The 14,756-nt window shown below is 42.5% G+C and overlaps 2 protein-coding genes across 6 annotated transcripts in view; both read left to right on the forward strand.

Moving 5' to 3' along the window:
- Nucleotides 1–2,408, forward strand: part of EFCAB5 (EF-hand calcium binding domain 5) — a 35,152-nt gene extending 32,744 nt beyond the window's left edge. For 4 of the 5 annotated variants that reach the window (XM_071816990.1, XM_071816991.1, XM_065853479.2 and 1 more), the window contains 2 exons: nt 127–223; nt 1,670–2,407. In XM_071816990.1, coding sequence (XP_071673091.1) covers nt 127–223; nt 1,670–1,836 — 264 coding nt within the window. In that variant the 3' untranslated portion in view covers nt 1,837–2,407. Of the gene's footprint in view, nt 1–126; nt 224–1,669 lie in introns of all 5 variants that reach the window. The other variant, XM_071816993.1, reaches the window with a different exon arrangement.
- Nucleotides 2,409–2,805: 397 nt separating this feature from the next.
- On the forward strand, nt 2,806–14,342 carry NSRP1 (nuclear speckle splicing regulatory protein 1). Its single transcript, XM_065853382.2, has 7 exons — nt 2,806–2,914; nt 4,147–4,234; nt 9,860–9,916; nt 10,243–10,374; nt 11,285–11,492; nt 12,062–12,170; nt 12,774–14,342. Exons 1-7 carry the CDS (start codon nt 2,895–2,897, stop codon nt 13,801–13,803), a joined length of 1,644 nt encoding a protein of 547 aa, XP_065709454.1. The 5' UTR covers nt 2,806–2,894; the 3' UTR covers nt 13,804–14,342.
- Nucleotides 14,343–14,756: the final 414 nt, after the last annotated feature.

Consider the following 14,756-nt stretch of genomic DNA (forward strand, 5'->3'; position numbering starts at 1 on the left):
AATTGGCAGTGAAATAATGCATTGCCTTACAGATTTCCTGTACGCTTGACTTAGCCATCTTTAATTCTGAAACCCTTTCTTAAGTTTGTCACTGCCACCTGACACTTTTTGTTCTCTGTATTGCAGAATCTTGATGACAATTTGATTCAGGAGATTTATTGTTTTGATCCAACTGCTGCATCTGTGCAGGTTCAAGCAGAGCTGCTGCTGGACTGCATCACTGGTAAATATTATAAACTAATTGTGAGATTACCAGCTATGGCTCAGCAATGAAACAGTGTCAGTGGGAACCCTCAGCTGAGTGCTTTTAAGGTCCTTACTTCAGAAATTAACTTTGATTTCACAATAAGCAACAGATAAGGAGTCCTAAATATCTGCAGTCTTTTTTGGAAAATTCAGCCTATTAAATTTAGAATTAAAGTTCACTGCCTTAAGGAAAGGGGAGCAGATCAGCTTTGAAACGTACCAGAACAAGCGATCTCCTTGTCAACCTCCAGATAAACATATTAAGAATGATGGTTCTTTTGGCAAGTAAATCTACCTCAGAACTCCATGCCCTGCTCTCAGGACTGACCCAGCTCCAAACAGCAACACAATTGTGGAGGACAGTGCGAGTTCTCTTTGTAAACACCATCTGCCAGGTACTTTTTATAATACACTCACTGGCCTTATACAGGAGCTGCGTTTCAGTCTCTTTCTCGCCTTTAATTATTATAAGCTTTTTTGGTGCCAGAGCACTCAAGAGGCTATTATTATTTGCAATATCTCTGCAAGAGAAATGACTGTTGTTCTTGTTGAGATCTCTCCCTTGATGATCTAATGCCAGCCCGAGAGGCCTGTTAAAAATCAAATGTGGAGAAGAGTTGTTAATTTAGCAGGGGATATTTATCAACAGTACTCAGCCTACTGATGAACAGTAAGCACTTAATGCAGTCGTAGCTCCTTTTCATACGTTCTCCCTGTATATATTAAAATAATTGACTGGAGAGAATGAAGCAGGCCCAGAGCATCCTGTCTCCCTCCAGTTAGGGATGTAGCTGTAACTAAAATAAAACAGCTGGTATGCTCTAAAAGGTTTCCCAGGATGGAACTTATTTTGAGAGAGTAGTGTCAGATCAGTGGTGTGAAGTGTAATTCAGTTACAGAAATTCCTTTAAAATGAACATCAGTGTTCATACATGGTGTCTGTTGTATTACAGCACACATACATGGAACATATGGGCATTATCCAAAGCAGAGCACAAAACAACCTACACTCTACCAACACAGCAACATTTAATGCTGTGATTCTGTGATGACCTTTAACAGCATTTAGTAAAAGAGCTTTGAAGGATAATTATTCTTAAAACAAATGTGAGCTTGGAAAAAACACACTTTTTACATTTTTAATTATGAAATGTGTAGCATTAAAATACAGCAGAGCACTTGATACATCAGGGGACCTACCACAATACAAAATAAATTCCAATAAAAGAGCAGCAGTCCTGTGCTTGCCCATTCACTGTCACACCAGCGCTGTGTGCTTTCCAGAGCATCACCATTTTCCAGGCTGGAATTACTGCATCTGGGGAAAGCTCCGCTGCTGGGATGATCTTTTCTGTTCAGTCTCGTGGTAACACCACTCACGCTTTTAACCTGGCTTTTGGAATTACCTCTTTGTGTGTTGCAGGTGTCCCCAGCGCGGCGGTGTGGCAGCACGGCTGGGTCCCAGCTGAGCACCTGCACCATTGGGTCCGCACCTGCCTGTCGCTGGCAGAGATCGCCAGGAGCCTGCGCAGCAAAAAGCCTCCGTCTTCAGCCCCTCTGCGCGCCCAGTTCTCCTGTGCCTCCGATTAAACATCGTCACTCCTCATCTAACCCTGGTGATTCTGGCACTTGACATCTTTCCTTCAACTGACTGTTGCTGTATTTTTTTCATGCATAGCTACAAAGCATTTGTTATTAAGATGACAGGAAGTCTGTAAGGGATTATTAAGAAAAAGCAATACAAACATTAAAGGAAGTAATTTTGCTGGTATAACTACTGCATTTTAAAAGCTTGATTAAAAGGTTTTGTTGTTTTGTTTTGTGTTTGGGGTTTTTTTAAATTAATTCTGATGGGAAAAAGAGACAGGGACAAGTTTATGATTTCCAAGCTACAATACTCATGAATGATACAGCAAAATCTTTCAAGATTCAGTTTCCTTAAATGACCTTTTAGGTATAATTTTAAGTGAAAGTTGTTAATCAGCATTTTGTAAAGTTCTTTTTGAACATGTTGCAGAGAAGCCCTACACTTTTCATTATAGCAAAAAAAAAAAAGCTTTCTTATTGGGATGAAGCTTGAGATTACAGCCAACTCAATGTCGGCTGCAAGATTTCATCTTTCCAATAACGTTTCTTTTGGCAGAATCACTTTTTCAATAAATATTTGGGAAATTAAACTCCTCTTTCTTTCTTTAGTCAGCAACAAGCGATGTCTCCAGGTAGCTGATGACTGGCAGGGGCTCGGTGGCTTCTCACCCCCCGGCCCGGGGGAGCAGCGGCCACCGGCTGCCGCGGGGCGGGCTGCCCGGGGGCTTTTCCCGGGCCCTTTCCCGCCGCCGGGGCCTGAGGAGCTGCCGGCTGCTCCAGCTCGGCTCGGTTCGGCTGGGTTCCGCTCCCCTCGGAGCGACGCGGCCCGCCCGCAACAGCCCTTCCGTATCGGCACTTTCGCCACTCGCAAAGGAGCCGTTAAAAAACTCATCCCCGCCTCCGGTGCTCTCCGCCGGCTCTCTGCTTCCCCTCTGGAGCGGGACCACCGCTCGGTACGGCGGGAGGCGCGGGGGCGGCGGAGGAGGCGGCTCGGTCGTGAGGAATCTGCGGCCGCGGAACGGCAGGCGGCTCTACCTGGCGACGGCAGCGGCCGGGACAAGATGGCGGCGCTGGGCAAGCAGTGAGTGGCGGTGGAGCGGGGGCTGGGGGCTTCCGCCGCCGGGCTCCTCGGGGCGGGGGGTCCGACCGGGCCCGGCTCCGCGGGGCAGCGGCTGGGGGGCGCTTGGGGCCGCCGTTGATGGCGGGCGGACACGCGGCCCTGGCTCGGGCCGAGCTCTGACACAACCAGCCGCCCGGGCCGCAGGAGGGGGGCTGACGTTTATCTCCCGTGTAGCCTCGCTGTGCTGGCCTGAATTTAAGACCGTGTTTCCTAAAAACAAAACCCCAAACAGTGGGAAGGCACTGGAGGCTGCTGCGGTGTTGTGGGGCGGAGATTTCACCCTTAGGAAGCAGAATCTCCTCAGGATTCCTACACAACCCGCGGGGCAGCTGCTGCCTCCCCGAGCAGCGGCCTCACGGGGCCCGGCCGGACTGCGGGTCCGCTCCCGGTTCCCCGCGGGTCGGTTCCGTGTGGGGCCGCGGTTCGATTCCCGGCTCCCCGCGGGTCGGTTCTCGGGTCCCCGCGGCGGGTCAGGGGCAGCTGTTGGGGCGGGTTCAGAACGCACGGAAGCAAATCGTTTGTCACCATGATGATGTAGAACCCACGGCATCATGGGGTTCTCCAGCTCAACGCTAAAGGCTGGACGAGCTGTTTTCTCAGGGATGGACTCAGGGAAAGGCAGGTGGGGGAGAAATTCCAGATTTGGAGATCGTTACCAAAACATAGGGAGTGTTTCTGAGCAGAGACATTGCATCTGTAGCTAATCAACATGACCTAAACTGACTGTACGTCTTTTGCTCTGGCTGTATTTGTGGATTGATGGTTGACGTTGCCATGCAAAATAGGTGAACTTCTTATTGCCCCAGCAAACGTATTTACAGAATAGTGCCTAGTGGAAACTGAGACTAAATCTCTGGTGGTTAAACTGTAGTAATTTCTTATTTCTCCAAGGAAGGGAAGAAAAAATCGCTCAGAGAACTCTGGGCAAGAGGGATTTGTGGCCCCGTTTAGGAAGATCATGGGATCCAGAAACTTTGCATGGAAAAAGACAGGGATGGCTCTGGGAGAAGCTGGCAAGTGTGTGGCAAGGCTGAGTGCACTGCAGGAAATGCTGCTCACATCTGTACTTCATACGTTGTGTTGGCACTGATCTTTTATTGCTAAAATTATGAATGGTAGATTTTTTGGTTTGGAGCGTGGTATATGTTTTGTTGTAAGAAATGTTAAAGGTAACTTTTAATTTTTTTCCCTAGATATGGACTCATTATGCCCAAAAAATTGCCACAGAAAAATCTTGCTTCGAAGAAGCTCTCAGTGTTTGCAGATGACTCTGACGAAGAGGTCAGTTCAACAATTTTCTTCCGAAATTTGCTCCATATTCTGCAATTTATTTGTTTATAATCCTTAATGCCTACATCACCTTGGATGCGTGTGTTATCATTTTGGATTTGGATGTGAAATATGATCTGTGGTTTTTATAGGGCAAGTTACACACATGTGGTAACTTGATTGTTAGTTACTTTATGTCAGTTCTTGCAAAAGTTGATCATAAGTGGCAACTTGTTTGCAAGAATTACCAGTATCTAGCTCCTAAAGAATCACTTAACATGGAACTGCCTCCGTGGGGCTTATGGTACTTAGAGGAAACACAGAGGACAGGTCTTCAATCCCATCTCTTTCCTCAGTGCTCTCAGGGGGTCTGTCCCTCCACTTGAGCTCATAGCTCTACAGAGAGGCTTTCCTTTAAATACAGCTAACGGAGATGACAGCGGATCCGCCGTCCTCAAGGGCAGGTGCACTTTCCCCCTCGGTTTGGGATTTGGTGTCTTTCTCTGCATCAAGGGACTGACCCCACATTTTCAAGATCCCAGGACTGAGCTTGAATTAATCTCTTGTAATTAAACATGACGCAGGAGGACTGTCAACATTCCCAAGTATGGGGCTATCCTGTGTTTTTTCTCTTCTTATTTTCTTTTAATACGTAAACATTAAAGCAAAATAACGAATGCTAATAATTCTAATAACAATAATGTGTGATACTGCCTGCTAACTTCTAGCTTAACAGACCAGGTATCCTCCCTTTCAGAAAGGCTGACAGATGCACTACCAGAGCAACTCTTAAAAGTTGTCATGCTCATCAGTATGGTACATACCCAGCAAAAAGTAATAATCTCATAACTGCCTTTATCGAAGAAGATCATTTTTTAAAAAAAGCAAAATTACTTTATTAGTTCAATAATAATTTCAGACCTTTTCGAGATAAGGAGCAGCATTTGGGAGGGGTTTCATTTCCTGTCTGGTACCTTATCAGTCAGAACTACATCTCAAATGTCTGGAGATTATGTATTTTTAACTGAACTCTAATAAAGTTTGTGCTGGGAAATCTGCACACCTGACTTGGTCTGTGATTATGTAGTAGATACCAAACTTTTGCTCCCTCCCCCCCCCCTTTTTTTTTTAATGTTACTATGCATTTTTCATTAAGATTTTGCCTTTGCCTTTACTGAAGGAATTTGAAAGTTGAGTTTTGGTGTTGGTTTTGCTTTCCCGTGGCTAAGCACACTCAGGGATGTTAGTTGCTGATGAAGATGATCTTTGGGTTTGTTCATAAGAAACAGAACATCTGGGATGGAAATTCTCTTGAAATACAATATTGACTGGGAAACAGTAGAACAGGTGATCAGAGTTACTTCTGGCCAATATAGTTCTGAATTATTTGCCTTCATAATGAGCAGTTGTTGCTGTCTTTAAAAACTGGGGGTGAGGTTGTTAGCCCTAGGAAAGCCTGTTGGAGAGAGTAGGTGTTACGACAACAAACTGTGATCTGCTAGAAGTAAGTTTCCATTCCGGCTTGCTGGTTTTTGTGATATAACCATTTTTTTTTCCAAAAATATTATTCCCTTATGCTCGTTTCGCATTTTCAGAGCTGGCTTGTCAGTATTCCCAGTGCACTGTTCCACGTTCTGTTTTATCTTTGGAATTTAGTTGAAAGTCTCACTACGGTACAGCAGATTAAATTTCTGTTTCCTGATTGTATCAGAATGACCCAACATACATTCATGTACCTCACCAGCCTTTCAAAACTGATTTGTTGCTACGGGATGTAAAGTGTAGCTGGAAAAATAACTGTACATAGACGACAGCAGGTGCTAAATCCAGGAGAGAGATCGAGGAGTCAGTGTGGATAGTGCTGTGAGGGCATCAGCTTGATTTGGTGGGGTTTTTTCAGTGACCGTCCAAAAGAAAAATGGAATGTTTAAGCAGGCACAGAGGAAGAAACTGAAAACAAGCAGAAAACTCTATCCTGTTGTTGGTCTTGCATACAGATCCTTCTATTCACTTTGCAACTTAGCAAAGGATGACTAAAGTATGACTAAAAATAAAAAGATAGGCAAAGTGATGAGTATTTATGGTGACCAGCATTTATGCAATAGTTTTCATGCAAAATAAGGCTAAGTAGACTAAAGGGGCTCTTAGAAATGAGGTTACTGAGGAGATGGAAGTGCTGGGGAATAGCTCCAGAGGATGTATGTAAAACCAAGAATGATTCACAGAAAGTAAAGTGATTTTACCATTTCCCATAGTATGAGCTGTAGGGTGTATTATGGAATTACAAAGTAACTTGTTTAATATGAACAAAAGGAAGTTGGGGCTTTTTCTCCATACAGTGTACAATTAAGTTGTGGAACTCATTGCCACAGGATATCGTGGCATGGCCAAAAATAAAAATTGATTGAGAAATGATGAGTCAAATGGAGGGATGCTCCTGGCGTCAAACAATGGTCCAGGTGCATCCTCCCGTTCAGGAAGTCCCTGAACTCCAAGTTGCTGGAAGCCAGGAGGGAATGCCCAGGAAAGCTCATTCTGTACGTGACTTTTCTTCATGGTATTTCTCTCAATCAACTCATAGCCATGGCTTGTGGAGTGTATGAAGTGAGATTAATTTGTTGCCCGACCTGATTCTTTTTTTAATTTTCCTTTTGAAGGCTTGAGTCTCATGTACATTTAGTGAGTGTTTGTTCCCAGGCCGTATTGGATAATATAGGTCTCTATGAGGGCAAGCCCTAATGATTCACCACTAGATACATATACATGGAGTGTAAGTAGCTTGTTTTAAGATGTTTTGATACCAAAGTGTCATGAATCCAAAGATCTCACAGTCTGAGATTCCTTATCTGATGTGAGAATGAAGTGAGCAGAGTCACAGCTCAGCCTTTCAGAGACTGAACCACACAGGGCCACAAACTTGGGGTGAGATCTGTAGAAACACAGGCAGGTATCTACACCTGAGTTCCTTGAGCTCCTGTACAGTCAGTAGAGATGCAGCTACTTCTGGGACACAGATTATCTCCTTCTAAAGTAGACACCTAAAATCAGAGACATACGTCTTGCTCCGGAAATGCCTGTTTCTCACCCTTTCACAATAAGGTGTTCTTGGACTAGCTAGCTCAGTATAAATGTAAACTTTTGGCTGATATTTCTGTTCTTCTTTCACTTGCTGATCAAATAGATCTCCAAATTATTCTGCTGTTGCTCTTTGGTCAAGTATTTTCCTGCGAGTCCAGTTAAAACTAGATGGTTGTAGTGAGAGATTAAAATCAAACTACATATAATCTGCCTGACATCACTGAAGGATTTCATTTCCCTTTCAAATGTATTTCATGTTAAACAAAGGTAATTTATTTTATGTCTACTGCGAAACAGCAGGTAGAGAATTCAAAAGGGCAGTGTTAAAGGGCAAAGCCCCCCCCTGGGTGTTTCATAACAGATTATGTTAGAGCAGAAGCATCTTTTGGTTTTAAAAAAGGGATGGAGTGATGTCTTGTGTTGTCTAGCACTAAGTACCACCCTGGGGTTTTGGTAGCAACCACAAATGGTTTCCTTAGGAGGCCAACTGTGCAGGTAGTGTGAGGAACTCCATTAGTAATAGCTGTTATGTCAGAATTTGTTGGTCTCGTACTTCTTCTGGTAGTCAGTGGGGGACAAATAAGTCAGGCATCTCACACGTACTTTGAGAGCATCCGTTACAGTAGTTGTGACATTTTTTACAAGACATTCTCAGCTTCAGAATTTTGAAGTTAGCTTTTTTGTATAAAGCTGTAAATTGATGACATACTGTCAGGATTTGAACATAGCTGAGACGAACCAAAAACATTGCTCAGTAGCTTGAGTGTTCTTCTTTGCCTATGGAGGAGCAACGTGAAGAAGGCATTTTAAGAAGTAACTTACAAGGGGTCCTTACCTGCGGGATAAAAATAAGGAGGTAGTTCAAGCACTTAAGATACCTGAAGGGAAAGAAATGGAAGAGAACAGTGAGAAATGGTAGTAGATTGGGGTAATTTATTTTATTACTGTATTTTCTTTTTCTTTTCAACCTTTTCCATTGTGTACAATGGTCTCATAGGGCCGGTAGACTATGGAGTCTCGTTTCTAAGAGTTTTTTGGTTTGCATGGGCTCTGTGTAGTTGCACAGGAGAGGGTTAAAACATTTTCTCCTTCTAGAAAATATTAAGCTATAAGCTTTGTGCTTCAGAAGAATAGCTTGACTGCAGGGAAAGAGCAAGTATGAGACAGATTGCTGAGTTTAGAGGGCCTCTAATAAATGGGCAGTTGATAAGTAAAAACAATACGAAAGAACAGGCAGTTCTCATCTGTCAGAGCTCATGGCACAACAGGAAATTGTCACCCATAAACCACTACAGAAGGTGTTTGTTTTTTGTAAACTTACTGCCACTAGACAAACAAACTGCAGGTGGACTTCTTTACAATTATATGTACAATAATGAGGATTATATATTACTTTTGTGTTTATGTAATCTTTGTAGATCAACATGTTTATTTCATGTAGGCAGACCAGGACAAGAGTCTAAGCAGTGTTTCAGGTATTTTGGTGGAATAAAGCTCATTGTGTAAAAATAACTGCAGAACCTGTTTTGTCTTTTACTGAGCCCTTGCTTTCAGGCATAATGCAGGGGAGATTCCATACTGTTCGGGTACCTTTCTGTAAAACCAGCGTGAGAGTGCCTGATAAAGGAAACCTTCAGTGATGACCCTTGATATGTTGAGCAGAGAACCACGTTCTTCCCCAAGAGCCAGCAGGAAGTCTGGGTCTTCTGTGTAATGCTGCTGTGTGTTCTACTGCCAACTTGAAGTAGTTGTTTATATTAACAAATTTATACTGACTCATTTATGGCTTAAAAATGAAGTACAGTATATGAAATATTTCTCAACATTAGCTCTTCGATCTTTAAAGCTCGAGTTAAACACTAACTGAATGAAGCCAGGATTCCTGTAGACTGTTTTAAACAAATTAATCTGCTGTGCACTTCCCCAGCCCACCAGCCAACCAGCTGAATAAATAAATAGTAGGTTAGATTCAGTTCTAGTCCAAATAATCAGCAGGCTGCTGTATGCAGAGCGTGGTCCCTGATACCACAGCGAACTCTCTGTGTGTTGCTGTTGCCTCCCAAGCTCAGCTTTCTAAAGCCTCAAGTGGGGTCTCCGTCCTTACCTGCTCATCTGCAGCTGCGTGAAGGAGAGAGGCTGCTTTCTAGTGGTGAGCATCACCGAATCAGTGCAGGGTTTTTCTTCCATGGAAGTGCACATCACACTTTCCCTTTATCACTGTGTTTCAGCCACAAGGTTTCACATTGAAAGCAGAGGTGGATTTTATCGAAGTCTGCATGGAGCAGTTAGAGCACCAGAAAAAGTTGGAATAGGAACCCTTTCCAGTTCCGATTTTTACTTGACCATCTCTCACTTGGAGTGGGCTAAGAAAGAATATTTTGAATATTCTCTGTCTCATTTTTTCTGATTGTAGTATTACTTACAAAAGTAAGTCCTAGCGTGTTTATGGGAAGTGAGCAAAGGTCTGAGTGTCTAGAGCTGTTCATTAGAATGGTAGAAAAACAATATGAGCTGGGTCAATGTAATTAATTTCATTCCTGCAATATTTCCTTCTTGTAGCCATCTGTTGGTGAAAGTCTTCAGAAAGAAGCATTGAAAAAACAAGCAATGAAACAGGTAAGATGGCGTGGGGACTCTTCATGCCTGTGGCAGATCAAAAAATCACTGCATCCCTTCTCTTTTGTTAAATAATTGCAGAAACATAATTGTGCAACTTCAGAATTAGAGTTACCCTTTAAAAATACAACATAATTTTATGATTTTGTGCATTGCGCTTTGCAGCACAAGAGTTTCTTTGAAACGTGGCTTGAAATTCTCAGAGCATTTCCTCTATCTAATGGATGGGGTTATACTACAATCCAGGAATAAAATGTTTGAAAATAGTAAAAGATTCATGCTTATTTTTTGTATTATTCCTTCTCCTCCCATCTTTTTTGTTTCAGACTAAATTAGAGATTCAGAAGGCTTTGGAGGAGGATGCTACAGTGTACGAGTATGACAGTATTTATGATGAAATGCAGCAGAAGAAGAAAGAAAGTAATGCCAGCTTGTTATCTGGAAAAGATGACAAAAAGGTCGATACTTGAAAATGTATGCTGTCTGTCTTATCTCTGCATGTTTGGAATAACTATGATTGATTAACTTTTAAGCTTTGCCAAATGCATTTTCTCATGGGGCCTACAAGTACTGTGCTCAAATCCTGTTACATAAGGTAGTAATTTGCAAGAATTTTGGCAAAACTGTTAGTTCATCAGATACACCAGAGTCCTGATCCAGTGGCATTCTGCAGGGTGGCAGGCTACAAGTTTCCCACCCAGTTGATGTACATATAGCACATCTTTCTGTGTATTTCTGACAAGAATGTTACAGTGGGATCATAGGATTAGAGGCAACAATACTACTTCTGATAACAAAGACTCTTTGGTTATTAAGCCAATGAACATAAGTTGTCCCTCCTCGCTCACTAGTGTGCTTATGGAAGGATTGTCAGAAGGCTAAAGTAATTAACTTTCATTAGGGAAACGTGAGCAGATTTCCACAGCCTTGTTTCAACGCATGGTGGAATTATCCTGACAAGTGATATTTTCATTGTCACTGGCTCTGTTTCATTTGAAAGCTCTGGTCAGGTTATGTGGGTATAACAGGAAACTTCCCCTCCCTTAGAGCACTGGAGAAGCAAGACCTGTACAAGGGATGGGAAACCAAAAAGAATAGAACTTCACTCAGAGGAAAAATAATCCTAGTCAAAGATGGGCTGAATGTTTTAATTGAGTACAACAACCTCTTTTGCTGGTGGGAAGCATGCCGTGTTAGTGCTCTGAAGGGGGATGGCAGCTGTCAAACAGTAGGAGAATACATTAGACCAGCTTCTGTCTGTTTTCTTCCATTACAATCGTTCTTCAACATCTCCAGCAAGCCCAGTTTGTGTTTTCTCAGCCACCTTAATTCTCTCTCAGCATTGTACCTTTTTTCCTCCTATTTTAGCCCAGATACATCCAACATATCCTCAAAGCAGCTGAGATTCGAAAGAAGGAACAAGAAAAAAGAATGGAAAGAAAAATTCAGAAGGAGCGTGAAATGGAAGGAGAAGAGTTTGCTGACAAAGAGGCTTTTGTGACTTCAGCCTATAAGAAGAAGCTGCAAGAAAGGGCTGAGGAGGAGGAAAGAGAAAGAAGACAGGCAGCTCTCGAGGGTAAGGGTCACACTGAAATAATTCTCTTTAAAATGAAGTATGGGCTTGTATGTGATTTACAATATTGTGATCTGCTCTTTCTGTGAGGCTTGAGATAATTAAAATTAAAAAAAGGAGCAGATAGGAGACACTGAGTCAGATCCCACTTTGTTTTCCTTTGCACACATTGCTGAAGGAACAGAGGAAGCTCCGCTGTTTGTGTGTCAGTACTATTTCGTTGCTATGTTTACTTTTTGAGGACGTGTCAGTTGTTAAGAAGGAGTTGTAAGCCTGGGGTACAGTGGTGCTTACACTCCTTACTGCAGACGTTCTGTACAGCGTCCCAGGAATAGGTGTAAAGAATAGGATCTAGGATCATAAGATAAATCAGGTTGGAGGGGACCTCTGGAGGTCACCTGTTCCAGCCGCCTCCTCAAAGCCCAGTCTGCTATGAGGTCAAACCAAGTTGCTCTGAGCTTTTAAACCTCCAGGGTGGAGCTGGCAGTCTTGGTGGTGTCTTTACCAGTTGTGAGTTGGGTCTGATGAGCATTTGTGTCGCAGTAAATCCAACCTTACCTTCTTTCTTTTAGCATACATGGATGTGACCAAACAGAAGGATCTCAGCGGATTTTACAGACATCTTTTAAACCAGACAGTAGGGGAAGAAGAGATGCCTAAATGCAGCTTCCCTGAAGCCAGGTAGGATGTGATTCCAGAAGGCTTTCTCATATTAACCAGCTTCTGGCTGCTTGTGATTCCAGACTCACTGGAACACTAAGAATTACGCAGAGAGTACTAAACCACTGGGAGGGTAAGCTGATTACTTCATTTAGCCAATTAACTGAATTCTTTGGAAAGTGTCTAGTGCTCCTCAGTGGTAGAGTATAAGGCAAACAAGCAGGAGTGGGATACCATTAAAAAGTATCAAGAGGACAGTCATACTTGCAATGCTGCCTGGTATTCTAACCTGTATTTACTGTGCTTTACATAATATTTGGCAGTATGTTTCAAGTTATATATTTTGAATCATTAGATGGAGGCTACACTTACTTAACTGTAGTCATTTTTCTAGATAAATTCAGCAGCTCGCATGCACCAGTGAACCAGATATGGATACTTAATAGAAATTCTTTGCACTGGATTCCTAGAACCTGAGCCACAGATAGACTCGTTTTCTTAGACTTTTCAGCAGCGTCTTTTGCTTAAGTCCTGACCAGAAGTCAGTTTGTAGAAAAGTCTGAGATCTCACAGAACCACGGTCTATGTAACGTTGTTTTTTCTTTTTTAACATAAAAATTGTAGGATCAAGGAAGAAAAATCTGAGAGCTGTCATGATGAATCCAACCAAAGGAACAAATGCCCATCTGAAAGGGAAAGACTGAAGCCCTCTGCTAAGAAAGAGAATAATCCAGATGCTGATACTGACTTAGAAGCTGATAGTAGTGATGATGATAAGAGACATAAAAATAGTAAAGTAAATTTGAAAGAGAAGAAAAGGAGAGAGAGCTCCGTGAGCAGTGAAGAGGAGGTCAAACGTCACAGGAGCCAGAGACGTTCCAGGTCACCAAGCTCGTCCAGTGTGGAGGAAGAGCCGCGCACAAAAGCCCAAACAAATCATCTTGCGAAGAGGGGAGAGAGCAGACCAAGCAGAAGGGGAAATGAGGAGCAATACAGGGAAAAAGATTATGAAAGAAGTAGGACTCATGAAAGGGATCACCAAAGGGAGAAGGAAGAACGCCATAGATACGGGGATCACACTAGTAAAGATAACTACAGGAGGAGGGAGGAGCAAGATGATCAACAAAGGGGAAAGGAAAGAAGAGAGAGGGAAGGACATGGCAGAGAATGGAGGAAGACGAAGGAGAGAGAAGTGAAGGGCTCAGAAAAGGAACGAGAGAAAGACAGAATAAGAAATGGTAAAGATAGGTATAATGACAGAGAGAAGGAGAGAGGAGAGAAATCCAGAGAAAAGGAAGATCGTGTGAAGGAGAGGAGAGAGAAACATGGTAGTGATGAAAAGAAATACAGAGAAAGGAGGGAAAGTACCCCTACATCTTCAGAAAAAGATGGAGAGACTGATTTGGAAAAAGAGAGAAAGGGAAAAGAGAGAGAGGTGGATGAGAAGGGAAGATCCGGCTCTGAAATCTCGTCTGAGCAGAAACGTAAAGCTGGAGAAGGGGAGAAAGAACAAGCACAGAAACCATCTGAGAGCATGAGCAAATTTGCCAAACGGAGCAATGAAGAGACAGTGATGTCGGCAAGGGACCGCTACCTGGCGAGGCAAATGGCACGTGTCGGTACTAAATCCTACATTGAGAAGGAGGAAGATTAATGTCCCTGTGGTGGACAGGAACACTTACTTGGTCTGTCAACCAAGAGGAACAGCCATTGCTGCGTGGACTCTTGTACAGACATAAAAGTGTATCCTAGATATTTATTCTTGACTTTTATTGAAGAAATGTTGTGTACCATAGCAGAAGAACGACTTTTGAAATGGATTAATGGATCACTTGATACACACCCTTAATCTGTTTATATTAAATTTGGCTGACTCTGTCCACCCTGCCCTTCAGTACTGAATCCTTGGTATTTGAAGATAATTGGACAGACCTCGGAGTGGTAAAACATGAGGTGAGAACGTCCCCCCAGCAGCCTCTGCTCCTGTCAGCAGCTGAAACAGTGAGAAACAGACCCATGAAAGTAGGAAAAGAGCAAGAAAAGCAGCCTGAATAATAACCTAGGAGATTTCTGTACGTAGTATGGTGTTTTGTAAGTTAAATGCATATTGACATGAATTTTGTGTTTATGTGTGGGCTTTGGTTTTGGGGACCTGATGTACAGAAACAAATAAAGTGTAAGATACGTACTGGATCTAATGTGTGGGTCTTTTGTAATGCTTGTGTTATTTTACTGCATTTTTTGGTGTGAAATAAGGTATATGAATTTTTTATGTGTATTACAGTCATATCTGTTTATTCTACTGGAAGTAATAGTTTAGATTTGCCGGTCTGTCTGTTCAACGCTTCATAATCAATAGTGAAGTTATCTCCAAGCTGCAACTTGGTAAGTAGGATATCTGACAGTGGTTGTAGTTTTTATATTACATTTTCAACACTTTTTCTTTCATCTTGTTTCATAGTGAATTTGTCACTTTTATGCTACAGTAAGGTAATTTAATGTTAAAAAAAGATTTTGAGATTGGTGTTTCTGTGATATTTCGTTCAACTTATTAACGAGACAAAAGGTGAGTAAAATTAAATGCCAAGCTTGCCAGTTTACAGAGCC

Source organism: Patagioenas fasciata, chromosome 19 (genome assembly GCF_037038585.1).
Source record: "Patagioenas fasciata isolate bPatFas1 chromosome 19, bPatFas1.hap1, whole genome shotgun sequence".
Lineage (NCBI taxonomy): Eukaryota > Metazoa > Chordata > Aves > Columbiformes > Columbidae > Patagioenas > Patagioenas fasciata.